We start from the raw sequence: 19,876 nt of genomic DNA on the forward strand, positions 1-19,876 counted from the left end.
GAGGTGGCGGGGCCCAGGGGGCACGCCAGAAGCGATGGGGGCAGGGGGAAGGCCTGCCATGGCTGGGAAGGAGAACAGTGTGGGAAGCAGGATCTCCTGCCCGGTTCAGTTCGGGGTGCCGGGATTGCTCCTCGGAGGGGTCAGCGCTGCAACTCCGTCGCCGCGGGGCCCTGGTGACAGGCACTCGCCCCGCCCTTTCTCCTCCCAAGACCTGCGGGCTTTTGTTATGCAGATGGCGGCAGGAGGCTGTGCCGGAGGAGGAGGGAGTTGGTGGGGAGGAGGAGAGACGGAGCGGGGGGAGGAAAGTGCAGCTCGCGCGACCAGCCTCCTCTTCCAACGTCACATTGTGCGAGAGACAAAACCCGGGCGCGCCTGAGCTCACACGCGCACGCACACACAGACGACCCCGTCGCCTCCTCTCTCCTGGCGCTGCCGAGGAAGCCAGCCCTCCCTCCCTTCCTGGGGCGCGGAGGCTCAGCAAGCTCAGAGCTCAGCCCAGAGGCAACACGGAAGGCGAAGAAAGACGATAGAGCAACCTCTTGTCTCCCCTGCCTGCCCGGGCTGAGGCGCCCCATCCCCCGCCCTGAACCCCGATCTCTTCCACCCCACCCCTCTGGGTTTCACGCGGACCGAGCCCGCAGCCGGGTGTGCCCCCATTGGAATCCACGTTTCAGCACTTCGGACAGCGCCCGGGAGCCCCGGCCCCCTTGGGTTGGCTATGGCGAGCGTTCAGCAAGGCGAGAAGCAGCTTTTCGAGAAGTTCTGGCGAGGAACCTTTAAAGCTGTGGCCACCCCGCGTCCCGAGAGCATCATTGTCGCCAGTATCACGGCCCGCAAGCCGCTGCCAAGGTAATGACCTCCTTCTTCACAGGGGAGAGAGCCTGATGGTCCTTCTTTCCTGGCCTGTGTGCCCCAGAGCCCTGAGGGGTGAATGCAGGCAGCTGGGCCAGGGCGCTTGTCTTTTCCCGTCACTACTCGGTGTCTCCCGCTGGAACATGGGAACTAATTGCCTGTGCGAGGTGGAAGCTGGTGAGAAGGGACAGGGATTCTTTAGGGGGAGCAGCACTCAATGGCCTGCTGACCTGGCAGCTGCTATTTGAGAGATTTTGCTTTCTTTAGGGTGGGCGGTGTAGGTGAGCTAGGACTTAACTAAGAAACTTTTCTTGGTATCAGAGCTCAGAGGACGGGGAGGGGGGGTGCCAAAGGAATGGTGGATTTGGGGTGGTTGGGGCTGTTGTACAAGAAGAGAAGATGAGGGTTGAACCAGCTCAAGCAGCGTTCAGAGGTAACGGCACATTTCTATACTCAGCTCAAAAACTAGCGAGCTCTGAACATTTTGACAAAAGCCCCATATGCTGTTCCTTCAAATACACCCTAAACAGCACCCTCCTCCACGCCTTTCTGGCTGCCACTGCTGCTGAATTCTCTCCTCTCCAGCATCCAAAACCAGTACTCTGAGCTCAAGAGTCAGGGAGGAGCCTTCCAAGATCGTGAAGATGATCTTGGAAGAGTTTTATTTGGGCTTTCAAATAGGATCTGATTGCTTTGAACTCAAGGAGAACAGACCTGTAGATGGTGAAAATAGTGTGATGGGGAGGACTAAGGGAAGAAAAGAAAGAAAGGCAGAAAGAAGGAGAGAAGAGGATGTGGGGTAAAATGGAGAGGAGGTTGGGGAGAACATTCCAAGACCGAGAAAACCCAATTCTTTTCATAAAGCATTCAATTTAGAGGAGTTTGAAATGAAAGGAAGGCGGCTCTGCCCTCTTTCAGGGAAAATCAAGGCAATATGAAAACTCATCTTTTGCTGGTGTTGGATGAGTGGTTCAGTGGGAGAAAAAGAAAGAAGTGGACTAGAGGAGACCACTTGGAGGATTTATTAATCCTGGCTGGCTACATCAGAGAGTGGATTGAAAACATGTCTGTGAAAGTGCTTCAGACCAGAAAGCCTTTTCTGGCACAACTGGTTCTGAACTTTCCAGTGGGTATGGGGTGGGTGATGGGGAATCCTATCTAAAGAATCAAACTCAGGCTGGACAACTTTTCATAGTCTGATAGGAACCTCGCTCACACAAGTCTTTAGAAAAATGGGTTCCCCATGTTGGGAATGTGTGGACTAGAAGCAAGATGTGGTAGGCTGCAAGCAGCAGCAGCCACCAGTATTTGCAGATGGGAGGGAGGGGACATCTTGTGACACAGTCTGGAGAAGGGGAATCAGAACACCAAATGCCGTCCGAAACTGATGTCTGTCTGCTTGGAAAAAGGTTCTTTGTAGAGAGTTTTGACGTCAGCAGTTTTATCTTCCTGGGTTTCAGCCATCCATTCCACCTTTGGAGTGCACCTCCTGTTGGCAAATCAGGTGCTGGGTTGGCCAAAGAATATGCCCTTGTAGAAGAAACTAAAGACAATTTCATTGAAAACTACTAGTGTGACATTTGGTCCAGAGTCTGCCATATATTTCAGGGCTACAGGAAGAGAAGAGCGGATTCCTGATGATATTTTAATACAGAAAATGCCTAAGTCCACCTGACTTGGTACCTTCACCGCTTGCCTGTCTGTTACTGTCATGCCCTTTTCTTAGTCATATTCTCAATCATATGAATTGCCCAAAGTCACCTAACCCTCATGCTTTCTGTAGCACTGTACAAATCTCAACATAATGCATCTGAGACTCTTAACAATAGCCAGCCCTCCTCCCCCTGTTGTCATTTCCCTCTAGGTGTCTTTTAACGTCCTGGGTCTCCTTTCTCTTGGAAACCACTCCTGGGGTGAAAGTCTGAGTCATAAGCTCCTAATTTATGTCATATGGGAAGGACCCTCTTCAGTACTTCTGTAACAGGTGTAGCCTCTCTGTAGGATAGATTCCAGTTTTATAGCTGGATAGGATAGATTCCAGTTTTATAGTTTGGGTGGGAAGTGAGTGGGGAACATTTGTATTCAAGTCTTTAGGGAAGGGTGGGTTTGAGTCGTCTTTCAACAGACTGTCTATAAAACCCAAATCATCCCCATCCTCATCCAAGCCACATCCAGTGAGGTCAGTTTCCACCTCCCTTCTAATGTTGTATGTTTACTTAACAGTGAAAGTACCACCATGTTTCCAAAGCTGAGTTCTCAGGAAGGAAAGAGACAGAGACACTGGTATAACATCAGCTAAGCCCCAGTGGCTTCCTCTGGAGGCAGTCTAGGGACCTGATCTCATCAGAAATGTCATTTAGTTCCATGAGTCAAGACCAGCATACAGGCAGCAGATCTGTAGGAAGATGGGGGAGGGGTTGGATGAAACACCAACCAGTTCCCTTGGTTACACATTTAATATGTGTTTATAGACGAGGGCTACCCCTCATCTGAATGAACTTCCCCAGGATATTTTAAGTCTATCTCTGAAGATAATTTAGTACCAGGATAGAAGCTTCCATTCAATTGGTTGATTTCTTAGCACTATGCATATATCATACAATCACACTCCAAGGAAAACCTCCCATAGTACCCCCCCCCGCCTTCCTCTCCCCCTCCATGAGGCATACTTGATGAGGCAATAGCTTTATGTGTATCAAATTGCAAGCAGATGTCTGACTCAAATGTCAGAACAGTATAGCAGAGTGGGAGGCAGTATATCATAGTGGTTAAGAGCTCAGACTTGAGTTTCAGACAAAGCTGGATTCCTGCTCCAGTTCTACCATTTAGCTGAGTGTCCTAGACAAGAAGCTTTACCTTGCTGAACCTGTTTTGTCATCTTGAAATAGAAATAATAATCGTAGCCATCTCAGGCATTGAATTATGAGGACTGAGTCAGGTAAAACACCTCCTACATTGTGTGGCGCATAGTGATTGCTTAATAGACATTGCTTCTAAAACAAACAGCTCAGTTTATAATGGCCAAAGGAAATCCACATTTCCTTCCAGTATTGTGTTCTTTGTGCCTACCCATTGCTCTCCCAAATGATGCTGGCAGTAAACATTGTGGGATTTCAGCTCCTGACAGGCAATGCATTGAGATGGAATTAATACACAGGAGGTGGGGTGGGAGTGGTCCCATAATTTTCTTCCCTGAGGGAAGGTTAGCTGCTTTCTGATGTGACTTTTTTAGTGAGGAGGTGTAGGGCTGGTGAAGAATTACCTAGATTCAGAATGTATTGATATAACAGCCTCGTGGAGTATTCGTTTCATTTGTGTAGAGATGACCAGGTACTGCCAGTCCAAAGAAGGCTCAAACTCCTTGAAAATTACTTTGAATCCCTAGTTCCATCAAATCTAGAGTGACTATATAATTTATTATTCCTATCAAGAGTGACAGGATTGCTGTGATTAGTTATTCCAGGTTGGAAGATCTAACGGGAACCCATCTCAGGCAAACGAGGGTGTAGGGTGGCCATACTGAAGCCTCGCCCTATATGGGCTGGAAGACAGTCAGCATGAATCCGGAAGATAGGTAGTTGGAGAGTAAGAGATCCTTCTTTTGTCCCCATCAAAGATATACAGTCATTTTTCCTGACATTAATTAATTTTATCTTTTGTTTGCTCCAGAAAGTTTGTACCCAAAAAGTTTATGCTCAAAGTGGAAAACTTAAGTGTCTGAGGCTAGACCTAAGTATAATAATCATATCACCGAATAGTAGTAGCTAAAGACCTAATGAACATGTAAAAACCATTTGAAATTAGCATATCAATTGTTTGTGGATGCAGGAGTGTTTGTAAAGGTCTAGAAAGGCAGCCCTCTTAAATAGAATAAGCAATTGCCTTTACAATTCTTTTGGCAAGCTATTAATTTTCTTCGAAAATCCTTTCTATGCAGAATAGTCCAGAAGCAGACTTCGGCCCCAGGTCTGTCCAAAGGATCATAAATTCCAAACTATTGGGAGATTTTACTGCATAAAGGGAAAGATGGCCAAATTGTAAGGCAGGAAAAATGCCTTTGAATCATTTAATTCCAGACTCCGCTTTGTGCCAAGGGATCAGTTAGCACATTTGTGCTGACTCTGTCCTCGGGAGCAGAGTGAGGGGCAGCTGGGAGGTGATTTCTTGACAGCCTGTGGTTAAAAACCAAGGTACGGAGGGGTCATGGAGAATGCTTGCCCTGGCGATGAATGATCGTTTTTGGTTTTTGTTTTTGTTTTTTGTTTTTTTTCCCCCCGCAGGAAAGAGAGAGTTATTGTTAGGGGCAAACCTTTCTCCTTCTGAAAGGTGAAATTTGCTGAATGGTGTACAGGGGTCAGTGGGGGGCATTATTTCTGACACGGCTGTTTTCACTTGGCAACCGTGCTGTCTTAGAGACTCTCGGGCTGCAGCAGACACTGAATGAAAGTTGGATGCATTAATTGAATGAGTACACGCGGTCCAAATCCAGTATCAGATTCGCTCTCTCCCAGCCCCACCTCCATTCCTGACAGGCTGGGGATTCTGCTCAACACAGCCTAAGAGACACACACTCTGCAGAGAGATTTAAGTCGCACCCGTGTCAGAATGAAGCTGTCTGGGTATAGATGTCCGTCTGGCTGGGCGAGTAGACACGTCAGCTGGTATGGATACAGGAGGTTGGACCAAATGCCACCTGGAAGTGCTTTCCAGGCCTGTGCGAGCCTCTATGAACTCTACCCCCACTCCTGAAAAAAAAAATGCCGGGGGCTGGGGAACACCCCTAAAAGCCTAACTCCTGTGATGCAGAAGGAAGCCTGGGTCACCCGCCTCCTGCTCTTGTGAGCACCTCAGGCATGCTGCAGGAGCACAATAAATTTTTAAAAATATCCTTTCTTCCCGATTGGCTGGCTTTACCTTCCTGTGAGGTAGAAGTGCTTGTAGGGGCTTAGCAAAACCAGAGTTGTTTAATTGCTTGTTACTAAGATTTCTCTGAGGTGTGAGGGCACACTTTTGAGGGGGAGAGAGTGGAATGGCGAAGAACCTAGGCTCTGAAGTCAGATCGGCTCAGGTCAGGTGAAATCCTGCTGTGCTACTTCTTGCCTCTGGACTCTGCTAATCCCTTTGCCTCTCCATGCCTCAGTTTGCCTACCTGTGAGACACTGATGTCACAGGATTGCAGTGAGGAGTGGACCAGATCGTTCATAGAAAGAACATGGCACAGTGCCTGGCACAGAGGGAGATGTCCATAAACAGTGCTCCTGTTACCACGACCTGATGAGATCCCTGGAGAGAGTGCCACGCCCCTCGGCACCGGGACTGGACGGGTTGCTTGGTGGTGATGGTTGGGGTTCCTTGGCCTCCCCACTTGACCACTCCAGTGCTCTGTATTCATTTCTAAGCGTGGTTTTGGCATTCCCTAAAGAGCCACCGAGATGTGGAGATTTGTTGAAAAAAATCTGACGGACCCTGAAGGCACACTAATCAAAATACATGTTTCCTTTTACTATTTCCAGACACTTCACCATTTGCAGATGTGGTGTGACTTTTGGCAAGAACTTGACCTTCTCCATCTTGGTTTCTTCATCCATAAAATGGGGCTGATAGTAGCAGCCCCCTCCAAGAGCTGTTGAGAATACTGAATGGGCTAATTTATAGAAAGTGCTGTTTGGCACAGAGCAAGGGCTCCATCAATGTTAGCTCTTACTATTAATAATAAATTATAGTTTTTATTATTACTACATGCCAGGCCCATCAAGGAGAAAAGGGTGAATGAAATGCAGTCTCTCCCTGGGAGGGCTGCAGAATTTAGTGGCAAAGGTGGGCACAGACACCAGTACCAACAACATGAGGCAGACTGTCTTAAGTACTATAATGTGGGTGGGAATAGGTAAAAGGGGATGTGGAAAACCAGAGGAGGGAGGCACCCTCCATGAGGCATGGAGTCCCTTGCTTATAGTCACATAGTTCTCCTTAGTGGTCTGATCTGTGAAATGGGAATGATTCATTTATTTCATCAATTTTACCTACAAATGCAAGGAATGAGCAGAATGAATAAGGCCTTTGTTGCTAGTAGAGTCTCAAAAGACACTTTTTTTTTTTCTCTCCAGAAGAAAAAGCAATTTAAACTTTCTGGAGGGGCTGTCACCTATTGGGGAGTCAGAGTGAGTGCTAATAAAGGGCGATTGTGGAAAGGAACTGCCTTTCTTGTATAAAATTTCCAACTCCTCTGTCATTGGCTCAAGGATGCAGACTCTGGTGTGGACCATTAGGTTTCTCGTCCTTCATGGTCCAGCTCTGGCTAGAACAAAATCCAGTTTGCATTCCTTGAGCAGCCACCAATTGGGGGATTAGAGTGAGCCCACAGGTCAAACAGAAAATAAACTACTGGGAATGAATCACAAAAAGGAAGGAGCCACATGTGGCTAAAAAATAAAATTATGCTTTCATTCATTGAACAATTTTATTGAGCTCCTACTTGATATAGCAGTGAATGACACTAAGCCCCTGCTCTCGTGAGGGAGAAAGGTGATAAATGAAGACATCATATACAGTCAGGTTATAGTAAGTGTTATAAAGAAGAATAAAGCAGGGGGAACGTGATAAAGGATGAGGATGGGGGCTTCTTTGTTGGATGGAGTGGTCAGGGACCTGGATGTAAGTAGGGAAAAAGCCATGAGGATCACCAAGGGGGAAAGGTTTTTGAGACAGAGCGAATAGCAAGTGCAAAGGCCCTGAGGTGGAAGCCACCTCAGGGCCTTTGGTGTATTAAAAGATTAAAAGATGGCAGGGAAGTCAGTATGGTTGGAGCAGAGTGAGTGAGGGGAAGACTAACAGGGGTGATTCCCTAGATGTAGGCAGGAAACATTTCAAGCAATTAACATCCTAAGCCTGTTAAGGACTTCCCAGGTCCTTGACTCCTAGGCTGGGAGCAGGAAGGGGGATCACAGGGGGGCTCCTTCCCTCTCAGTCAGGGTCCTGTGTCTGATCTGCTTCTATTTGGCTCTTCTGTCTGACTCAAATACAGCCAGGATGACTTCGAATAGCAGTGTTAGAAGCTTAGCTTGGTCCCTGCATGTGTTATGGACAAGCATGAAATTTACAATCTCTCTGATTGTGATCAATCAGATTAGGAAATTGAAAAACACACTGTTTAGACTTCCAAATAGCAGTGGAAAATCTTGTTCCCATGACGGTGCGGGTTTGGTCTATCTCATATCCATGCGTGCAAATCTAGACTATCCCTCTCACCCAGCCGCCCCCCTTCACTGCACACCTTTGAAGCTACAGTCTGCTTACTCTTGGTGTCCCTCTCTCTCTCCCTACCCCCCCTTCCCCCCATCTTCATTTGAGATTTTGCTGAGGGAGTTCCCATATGCCACAGCCTGTGTGCGCAGCTCCGTGAAATAAAACACGAATTAAGATGTCATAGAGACAAAGCCAAACCAAATACAGAACAATGCCGAACCCTAAAACAGTCATTAAGTAATTCACGTCTACATGTGTCTGTTCAAAACAAATATTAAGATCCTCTGGACGCAAATGCTTCTCACATCGGGAGAATCCCCTCGTTGCCGGATTCCCTGGGCTTACCTCCCGCTGACAGCTTCGCTGAGCAGAAACACCAGTGGATCACTGTTCTCTGGCTTCATTAAAAGTTAAGCTTATGCAAGTGAGCTGGAATTTTACAAGACAAGTCACCACTCCTCTGAGGTGAGAGGTGCCATCTGGGCCTGAAGAGTGTGGATTCATGGTGTGTGTGCACACTCGCTCACAGTAGAAAGTGGATGCCAAGCTCCTTATGTCATTATATGCCCAGCCCTGTGCTAATAAGCAATCATGTTTTATCTGTTGCCTGATTCCATCTTCACAGTAACTCTGGGAGAGAAGTATTTTAAAGGTTGTTTTATAGGTGAGAAACCGAGGCTCAGAGAGCAGAAGTAACCTGCTCAAGGACTGCTGGCTGGTAAGAGTCAGAGTTGGGATAAGAACCCAGAGCTCTCAACTGATGTGTTTATAGTCTAGTCCACTTTGCAGAGGAGGAACAGCTGAGACCAGGGAGGTGGTGGGGTGCGTCATGTCCAAGGTCACCCAGTTTGTAAGAGGTGAAGCTAGGATCTAAACTCGGGTCTGCGTGATTGCAACTACATTCTTCTCTACCTCTTGTCACTATGGTTTAGCTTTTAAGTTTGTGGGTGTATTTGTTTCATTTTACTCATCTTATTTTATGCCCAATCCACTTAGGCAATAGCTATTGTTATAATCCCAACTCACACCATTCTCTGTAATGTTGTCTTTCTCTGTCCTGACCCTCCTTACCCATTCTCCCCATCAAACCAGAAGAACCTTTTTGAAAGGCAAGTCAGACCATACACACACCCTCCACTCATCTAAAACCCTCCATCACTGTCCTTTGGTTTGTAGAATACAGAGCTACCCCCGCTCCTAAGGCCTAAAGACTCTCTAGTTCAGCATCTGTCTGCCTACCCCCCAATATTGTTTCTGAAGTGTTGCCCCCCTCTCCCTCCCTCTGTTTGGCCACACCCCTGTCCTTTCAGTCACTCAAATTTTCCATTCCCTTTCTGCCACCGGACCTTTGCACATGATGCCAGGAAGGCTCTCCCTCTCTCCTGGTGCCTAATTTATACCTACTGCACTTTCAGATCTCAGCTCAAATGTCATTTCATTAGGGATTCCTTCCACAGTGCTCTAGACTACATCATACCTTGAATTACAGACTTTCTTATGGCAGTACCTCTCTTGGTTCTCAACATGCTTGTGATTTTATATTGATTTGTGAGATCATTATTAAAGTGTACCTCTAAGAGACTGAAAGCATCATGGGGATGGAGACTATGTCTGTGTGCTCACTGGTGAATCTCTTTCACCTGATACACAGCAGGGGGCCAAACAAGTGTTGCTGGATGCATGAATTGTAACACTTTCCCCCGTCAAGTCACTTGCACACCTAATAGTCTAAAGCATATGGAAATGCCAATATTAAAAGACAGCAATGTTAATTCCTTTGATTTGCAAGAGAAACATTTGAACTGCTGGCAGGGGTAGGGTGGGGAACCATGTCTGTCTTGTTCCTTATTCTATCTCAACACCTGGGACAGTGGTCCATGGTTGAGGATCTTTACATGTTTGTTGAATGAATAAATAATGAGGGTATGTAGTAATACGAGCATAGTACTGATGAGGAAACTAGGAGACTTATGGAGGTACAGCATTAGAATCTTAGAGCTCAAGGGGTTTTCGAGATCATCCAATTTCATTGTACATGCAGAGGTCTGAGGGATATGTTTTATACTATGCATAATATATTGGAACCACAGTGTGTATGTGTAATTCACAAATAAATACACATATATGTGGGTTTCATTTTCAAAATTTCTTACTTAGAGAGACATAAGATTGAAAGATCTTTAGGATGCACTGCTGTAATTCAGATCCCCATTTTGCAGAGGGGGAGACTGAGACTTACAAAGGAGGAGGGATTTGCCCAAATTCATAGACTGAGTCAGCCTGGGTCAGCTCTGGGTTCAGTGAAGTGGTGTTTGCCCAATGTCATGTTTGTGTTTGAACTTCCCTGCTGTGATCAGGTGACCAGACGTGGCTCTCTCTGACCACCCTACCCCCTGCAGTAAGATATGGCATCCTGCCCCATAGAGACCTCCTGTGGCATATGCTGCCTGAAGCCTGGTCTGGGGATCCTGATGAGATGTCCATCTGTACCCAGCCTGTGCCTAGCAGAACAGGTGAGCAGCTCTGGCTGTTTCTGGGATCATGTTTCAGAGCTTCCAGCTGATAAGGAGGCTTTTGTTTAGCCAGCCTCCCTCCCACAGCCAGGTGGCAGGTGATTCTGGGGCTCAGCCCACTTCCATAAGGGTAGGTATCTGGGCAGTGGTGCAAGGATGGGCTCAGGGCCGTTGTTAATCATGTGGATAGTTGTCTCCCGCAGGAACCCGTCATTGTAAGAGCACCTTCCATTGGTCAGATCCTTACAAACCAGCATCACCTCACTGGGACGTTTGGCCTGCAGTCAGGATGGGAGGGCCAGAGGGGACCTTTGAAGAACTCATATTCAGCCTTTCATTTTATAGTGGGGAGACACTAAGGCACAGAAAAAGCAAAGGACACTCCATGCAGTATCAGGAGGCTAATGCCAGAGTGATAGCTGAAATGTGGGCCCACTTGACACCTAGTCTTCAAATACCACACTACTCAGAGTTCTTTGGGGGTAGAAGGCAGGATAACTAATGTATCCCCATTTATCAAACAGGATGAGTGAGTCTCAGATGTGAAATGACTTGCCTGAAGTCACAGCATGAAATAATGTTACATCATCATCCTTGTTTATTCTCATTTGGTCCTCACAACTGCAAGTGGCAGTTTTGTGTCCATCTGGCAGATGAAGAAACCGAGGCTCAAGGTCTTATAAAGATACAGAATAAACCCCGGGTCTCTTGACACCATCCCACAGTGGGAAAACATCTCTGACCTCAAGAACTTGTGCTAACATGGATCCAAATTCATTCCTATCAGAAACAAAGAACCACAATTGCCAGGACCCCTTTTTGAATCTGTGCAAAGGGATTTTATATTTCCTTTTTGATCGTTCATTCATACCTTCATCTAGCACAGAACTTCTACTATAGGCAAAGCATAATAATGAATGCAATTTTCTCTGTCAAGTTGTTTACATTTTAGCAGGGGAGACATGTCTATAAATAACCAGCAATTAGCAGGCAGGGCAGGAGTTAATATCATCAAAAAATGAATCAGAGTCTGAACAAGCGACTTGCCCAAGGTCATACAAGTTAGTTGTGATGCCTTGCAGTTTTAGATCTCTCTGCCTATTTATAAATCAAGCTCTATGCTAGGCAGTTTGTAGATATTATTCACTATATCCTCACCCCAACCCTATGTAGGAGATACATATCCATTGTCCCCGTTTTGTAGGTGGTAGAAGTAAGGCTCAGAGGATTTAAGCAACTCAGAGTTAGGATGACAGCCCAGGTATGCTGCTCCAGACTTCACTCTTACCCAACACTTTCTTCCCCAGAGGCAAGATACGGAGCACAAAATGTCACTGGTGAGGCCTAGCTATTCTCCTACTTTTAAATTTCTAGATGATGACTCCACACTAGGCTTACTCCAAGACTGGGCTCAGGTAGAGGGGGGAGGGACTGCGCAGCAGTGAGGCCAACCTCACCTCATGGGGCTCTGGGCTCAGTGAGGGCTTGCCCTGGGGTATTGATGGTCTCCTCCCACACTGGGCAATCACTCAGAAGGAGAATCAGCCAGCGGGAAGTGCCTTTCATGCTAGAAGTGCTCTTCCTAGCAAGAGGATTATCGAACCATCCATGAAGAGGGATAACCCTTCAAGACAAAGAGACAAGAGATATTGGTAGTTAACCATATGTTTTCTTGACCAGAGCTAAACTCAGAGATGGCAATGCAGAGGACCACAAGCTGAATCACTGGTGTTGAGGAAGAGTAGAATAATAGATATTTGTTAAGCACCAATTTTATACTTTTTTGCCCTAACTTGGAGAGTGATTAAAAACAGCCTTCCAGAGAGGTTATTTTACTTGTCCACATTTGCCCAGCTTGGCAGAGCTCAGACCATTGGCCGTCAGTTCACGCGTGTTACCATGGAGACATCCAACCTTCCTGCATCTTTCTGGTCTTGTGGATACCCCCCCACACACACACTGTCTCTCTATCCCTAGCCTGGAGGCAATCTCTTTCTACTCTGGAGAAATCTTTCTTCCTTTGTGTTTCTTCAAGACTCTCTCCTAAACCCATAAATCCCCTTCCCCTGCAGGCTTTGACTTTTCCAAAATGCAAAAGCTGAAAACACTCATATTCTTCCTGTTTTTAGCCCTGACACATGCCTCCCCTGAGGTGATGAGGGTAGAACCCATGATCTGCTTAAATGGTAAAAACAAAAACAAAAACAAAACAAAACAAAAAACACAAGGGGAATATCCAGGGAGGGAAAAAAACCACATGGGTCAATATCTCAAACTATTACCCCACTTCACATCTCCTTAAACCCCATAAGTTTTTGAGATGGTACTATTAGTATCTCCAATTAATAAGTAAGAAAGCTAAAGTTCAGGAGGATAATGTGACTTCTCCAAGGTAACATAGCCAGAAAGTAGATCCAGGATTCAAACACCAGATTATAAGCCTCCCATAGTCAGGATCTTAACCAACATGTCCTACTAACACACTACCTGTGAGAGAAAAAAAAAATGCATACATCAAGATTGTCCGGAGACGAAGAGTAATTTCCCCAAGATCATGCAGCAAGTGAGCAGAATGGGAACTCAACTGGCTAACTGCAGGCACATCAATGTGTACCTACATTTAGTGAGCAACCCTTGCACACATATGACCTGTGCTCATGCTCTTCAGTCTCTAAGGAGGTTATACTCAACTGAACCCAGAATAAAGTTCCAGAGAGGAAAGAGACATTTCTTAGAGGAAAAAGATATTCCTCCAAACTATAGACCTATACACCTGAGTCGGTAAGGACAGGATGGTGGAAAAGGTTCCATAGGAAATGTCAACAGCTTCAACTAATTGGAAATAGCTGCCTGAAGCACTGTGTTGAGATGGCTTCTGGGGATGTATCTGAGATCAGTAGCAAAGAGTGTTTCCATCGATTAGTGGTGTCTGTCATTGGTGCAGGAGAGGGAGGTGGCAATATGCCTGCTATGTATTTATCTTTCCCAGGATGGGAATGCTACAGCTCTTGGAAGGAGCAAAACAGGCACCAACCATTGAACACTTGCTATGCTGTTGGTGCAGTGCTTTTTGCATTCATTGTTTCAATTACTGTTGATCGCAGGACTCTGCCTCACCCCCATTTTACAAATGAGAAAAGAGAACCTCAGAAAGGTCAGGTCAGTTTCCCAAGGTTCAAAAAGCTAGTCAGTGGCTAACCAGCTCTGATAACTACTGGTAAATACATAAACCATTAGGTTGATGAATAGAATATCAATAGATGGGCAATCCCAGAATGTGTTAATTAGCGTGTAAATGTATATATTTGACCAGAGGGCTTTGTCTTGTTTATCTCCATACACTCAGCATCTAGCATGGGGCCCAGGTCACAGCCGACACCTAGTGCATATTTACCTGGAACTATGAACAGTGCCTGTGCTAGACACCCTAAGAGGGGTAGTTCGGAGAGGAAAGAGATTTGGCCGTACATATAATGACAGGGAAGACAGGCTTCCCTGCCCACTGCTGATTTTCAAGATGCCAAGCTAAGCAGACACATTTCATGATGTCCCCAGGCAAGTCAGGGAGCTGAAGCAGGACGAGGAGGAGGACACGGGTGTCCTGCACCAAGGGAGTTATTTCTGGCTTTGTGTTCACCAGCAGGAGACTGGGAGGCTGCAGGATCCGGATCTGCTGCTGGGGCTTACTCAGAGTCAGGACAATGCCAGCTTCATCTTGCCTGGAGCACCTGAATGCCCTGCAGGAGGGGGAAGGCAGTGGGAAGGGGTGTCCTCATGGAGCCCAGTCTTCTCCTGCCACACCTTTTCTCAGCTTTGTCCAGCCTCTGTTAAATTTGGGGTTGACTTATCTTATCTGCAGAGTTGGCATGCTTCCCATTATGAAAGCGTCGTGAGATGGGTAGAATGATTTCTGTTTCACAGATAAGAAAACTAAGTCTAATCGAGTTATTTGTAATAATTGCAGTAACAACTGTAACAATCTAAGTCAGACGTTAGGCTAAGCATTTCATATGTGCTAACTCACTAAAGCTTCATGATGGCCTATGAGATGGGGACTCTTCATGTCTCTGTTTTGCAGATGAAGAGACTTGTGGTTCAGAGGGGTCCTAAGTTCGTCAGACCCCGTCCCATATGATTCCAGAGCCTGTGCACTTATCTCCATGCTCTACTGCCTGCCTCTGGATCAACTCACTCACTTATTAGTTAAACTTGCATTTATATAGTTTTATGTTTTCCAAATCCTCTATGGCTATTCGTGCTTTTGTAGAAGAGGTATTCTTTCTGCTTCCCATCCTTTGACACGTCAGAAATGGTGCCAGGGTTGGAAAGGTGCTTCGGCTCTGCTCTGTACCATGCTTTGTACAGTACATATGGCATAGATGATACTTTGAATAGTACAACAAAGTAACCCCTGCACTGCACTGCATGTCTCTTCCCCGAGCCTCCGTTTTATCATCTCTAAAATGGGGGAAAAAACTTTCTTCCAAGGTTACTGTGACCATTGGAGCTGGTAAACTGGGAGAGCCTAACATACCTGGCACATCAAAGAAGATGTACCACTTCCATCATGGAGCCCACCATTTTATCAGAGTGAGCAAATACTTCCTTTGCTGGTTCTCTTTAAGGACGGGGATGAACAAGTACAAAGTGACTGGCCAGAGTTAGCCTAGTCATCTGTAACTGAGAAGTCATGCCATGTTTATTCTTAGCATCTTCTTCTCTTCCCTGTATAACTGGTCACTGGAAAGAAAGGGACTCCGACCCAGGAGCCATGAAATCTCTATTCTATTTAACCCTGGTGGACCCTGCATTTCTGGTGACAGGTCCCGTATTCAAGACCTTGGTGGTAGTGGTTTCCACTTGGGAAAAGCCAGACCACAGCTTTAGTCAGCATTGGGTTAAACTGTTTCTAGGTGTAAGAGGCATCTCTGAAAAAGTAAAGGCAAAAAGAACACAGAAAATGTATTTACCATTGGAACATAGATTTTGTGATTACAAGTCATCTAGCCGTGCACAGCCCTATCCTTGGGCTGTAATTATGCTTGTTCTGAGTTTTCTCAAGAAACAGCTAGAGATGGAGGCATTTCACCAGAGCCTAACCTAAGTGAAAGCTTAGCACTGTCTGCATTTGTGGGATTGTTTGACCATTGGAACCTAGGAGGCAGTGTCACTGGAGAGATGGGGACTTCTGTCAACACACTCCCCTTCTTTCTTATGAATCCCTCACACCACTGCAATCAATTCCTAGCACTCCTTTTTCCAAAGAACATATTCTCTGATGAGGAGATAATATATACTGGCTGCTGATACTACTTGAACTCAAAGAATAAGCAGAATAGATGTCACCTTGGATGTTTCAAGGTCATTAAATGAGAAAAATATAGTTAGGGTAGGCAAGAATGACAGCTATAACAGATAAATCCTAGGATCTCAGTGGCTTAATATGATCCAGTCATGTCCTGCTCATATCTTAGTCCCATGTAGGCTGAAGAAGGACTTTGCTTCATGTAGTTATACAGGGACCCACCTCCATGACATGGCTTCAAGGTTATATGGCATGAGAGATGAAGAAAATGAACCAAGGTAAAGAAGTCCCAACTTGCTCTTGACTGCTTCAACCTGGAAGTGACCCAATACATCTATTTACATTCCATTGCTGAAAGCTAGTTACAGGATCCCATCTAGGTGCCAAGAGAACTGGGAAGTATAACCTAGTAGCATCTGGGTAGAAAGGAAGGGGGGTCTGGTGCCATCCTCTCCCATATATTGCAATTGCCTATAATTCCTAGAATCACACTTCTAGTGTGAGCATCGAGGACTATCTGCAAAGGGTTTTTTTCTCCATACGAGAGGAAGAGGGAAGGAAAAATAAATTAGTGTTCAACGATCATTTACTATGGTCCAGGCACTATGCTAAACTCTTCATATGCATTAGCATGTTTAACGTATTAACTCTGTCAAGTATATATTGTTCTCATTTTATAGACAAAGAGAGCCCCCAAAGAAAGAAAGTAATTGTTTATGATCACACAGCTAGAAACTTCTGGTGCTAGGATTTGAATATAGTTCTTTTTTTTTTTTTAAAGATTTTATTTATTTATTCATGATAGTCACAGAGAGAGAGAGAGAGAGAGAGAGAGGCAGAGACACAGGCAGAGGGAGAAGCGGGCTCCATGCAGGGAGCCCAATGTGGGACTCGATCCCGGGTCTCCAGGATCGCGCCCTGGGCCAAAGGCAGGCGCCAAACCGCTGCGCCACCCAGGGATCCCCGAATATAGTTCTTAACCATCAGACTGAACTGCCTATGTGAAGTGCAATATTCAAAGAGTTTTGGGGAGAGGATTTGACGTGATGATAGATAAAGCGATGAACCGGGGCATGGCACACCATTAACATTTATTTAACATTGGTTACAAAAAAGAAAACAGGAAAATAACTTAGTTGCCAGAAAGTTCCTCTTTGATCTTCAGGAAGTAATCTCCCCTGATAGTTTTTCCTTTTGCAAATTAGCCTCCCATTTATTCACTCAAACATTCAGTAACTTATTAAGTATATTTTATGTGACTGACCTGGTGCTGGATGCTTGGGAAGTGACAATGAAGTAAACAGGGTCTCTGCTCTCAAGGAGCAGAGCTGGGGGTTGGGATGGAATACAAGGGTGGGGACTCTCACTGGGCTCTGGCGGTGAGAAAGGCCGAGCTGGACAGGAGTAGTTAATAGTAACATTCAGCACTTATTGTTTACTCCAGTGCCAGGTACTGTGCCAAGCATTGTATATGAACTATGTTACTTATTCCTCAAAAATACCTCATAAAGTGAATATGTTTTCATTCTCCTTTTACAGTTGAGAAGCCTGGAGCTCAGAGAAGTGAAGGCACTCATTCAGGGTCACACAGCTAATAACTGATAAGAAATGAAGTAGGGTTTTGAGCCCCAGGCCCTGTGCTCATAACCACTATACCATATTGCTGCATTATTTCTGTGTAGTTATATTTGGGCCCTAGGGAGGAAGGGCATGTGGGAAAGCTTTGTTAGGCTTGGGGTGCAGCCTGGTCAAGGAGCAGGGGTAAGTGGATTGAACCCATTCACTGGGGCTGCACTTCCCTACCTCCCCTTATTCCCAGGAACAGTGTCATCCAATCAAACCACTGAAACACAGGGCTCTTTACCCTCATTGTCTCCAGCTGTCTTGAGCCCTGGTCCCCGGGGTTCTGTGGCATCCTTGACTCCCGAAGGTCTCAGGGACATGCTGCAAAAGATTGAAGTCAGCAATTGTGTAGATCACAGACTATCAAAAATGAGAGCAATTTTATATACATTTTCGGTTCCTATTTCCTCTACTTGCTTTCTCCCAAGGGTTCGAGATTGTTAAGCAGGAGAGCTGGTAGAGGTTATGAGGGGAGGTCACCAACTAGAAGTGAGGTATCTTCAGTGCATAGATATCTAGATGAGACTAAGACACCACTCCCAGCATGGCTCTGGAAGGAAGTCCTTTTAATGGGCAGGAGAAAGATCAGAGGGACACAGGAAGGTACCTGTCCTCCCATATCTCAGTGGGACCTTTGGACCTTATCACCCACATACCCCAAAGTCCTCCTAAACAAGCCATCCTGGAAAAAAATGCAGAATTATTTTTCTATTCTCTCTATAAATGACAGTATTACAAACCTGGCATATGAAGAGGCGATCAGAATATATAGTCCAAAAAGTCTAAGGAATAAAATATGGTAGAGGTATTTCAGAATATTAATTAATAAAAAATTGTGTTATATTCTGGATTGAGGATGTTGGTGGGTTTTCCTGGCTTTTAAATTTTTGTCATATGTTCTCCTCTCATTCCAAATAAATATTCACTTGAGGACCTAACTTTATTTTTCAGATTTCATATTCTTTTTCTTAAAAAGGAGCTCCCAAACTGTGTAAGCTTCAAGTCCCGCACATCTGATTATGCCCCTGGTTCTAAGATTCCAAAACCATGATTTTTATGATCCACGGATCTGCCGTTTGTCACCAGCTGAGCTGGTGGGGTTATTTCTGCCTCCTAGGAGACAGAGTCCTGTAGGACCTTTGATTCCTACACTTCACCATCCTCAAAGTCCCCCCCCCCCCCCATGTGCCTCAGATATTTGCAGACCAGGCTGGTGAGTTCAGGGGGTTCAGCAAAGCACTGCAGTTTCAAGGGCAGCTGCTCTTGGTGGAGGAGGGGCAAATGAGCAGAGAGCTCTCTCAGGAGGCCTGCTTTTCTTTGGATTTCTATATTCATTAGGGTTTCTCTATTTTCCATCCTGCGGCTGACAGATCTGTCGAGAGAACTAGGTAGGTCAGGGTCAGGAGGGGCTCCAGCCGCCTCATTTACAGGCCAGGAAATGGGCCGGAGCATGGCAGTCTACTCAGAAGTCAGCCAACAGTCAGGACTTGAACCTAGGGAAGAGATTCCTTCTCTCCACACTCTGCTTCCCCAGACTCTGAAAGGAGAACAAATGTAGAGAAGGCTCCTTTGCTTCCTACTGGGGAAGAAGTGGAGACAATTTCCAGAGCCTGGACAATCGGAGCATCCCGGTTCCCACCAAGCCACAGGCTCTTCTTGGGAAGTTCTTTCCTTTGTTCCGTTGGCAGCACCCCCGGATCCTCCTTCCATTATGATTTCACTGTATTTCGGGGGCATCTAACTGGTTTGCCCAGAGAAGACAGAAAACGCTGCGAAGCAGCCTCACAGTCCCTGTGGTTGCAGATTCCAGCATCTGCTGCGGCACAAAAGCCTAATTTGAGATAAACAGAATAAAAGTTATACAGCAGGCTTGGTTCTGGGTGCAGACTCCCCAAACCCTAACTGACTGAGGGAGAGGGAAGGGACAGCTGGGATCAGTCTGCCTTCTGGAGCTTTCAGCACAAAGCTCAGAGCGTGCAGGGGGGTGGACAGGGGGGATGTTTGATGCTTTCCTGGACTGAGCCTAGAGAGGCTGCATCCTAGTCTCTCAAAGCTGAGGGGGCTCCATTGTACAGATGCAGAAAGAGAGGCACTCGGGAGCCCTTGTGAGATGAGATGTGGAATAATCCCTAGGAGATTGTAGTACGGTGGTTGCCAAACTTGGCAGCATAATGGAATCCTCTGGGGCTCTTTTTTTTTTTTTTCTTTAAGATTTTATTTATTTATTTGACTGAGAGAGTGAGTACAAGCAGTGGGGAGGTACAGAGGGAGCGGGAGAGGCAGATTCCCCACTGAGCTGGGAGCCCAATGTGGGGCTGGATCCTAGGACCCCAGGGTC

General features: G+C 46.0%; 1 protein-coding gene across 1 annotated transcript in view; it reads left to right on the forward strand.

Annotated features, from left to right (window-relative positions):
* Positions 1–268: 268 nt before the first annotated feature.
* SRRM4 (serine/arginine repetitive matrix 4) overlaps positions 269–19,876 on the forward strand; it is a 152,879-nt gene continuing 133,271 nt past the window's right edge. Inside the window, exon 1 of the mRNA XM_072802733.1 lies at positions 269–849. Within this exon, the coding sequence (XP_072658834.1) occupies positions 719–849 (131 nt within the window). The 5' untranslated portion in view covers positions 269–718. The remainder of the gene's footprint in view (positions 850–19,876) is intronic.

The sequence above is a fragment of the Canis lupus genome, chromosome 27 (assembly GCF_048164855.1).
Source record: "Canis lupus baileyi chromosome 27, mCanLup2.hap1, whole genome shotgun sequence".
Classification (NCBI taxonomy): Eukaryota; Metazoa; Chordata; class Mammalia; order Carnivora; family Canidae; genus Canis; species Canis lupus.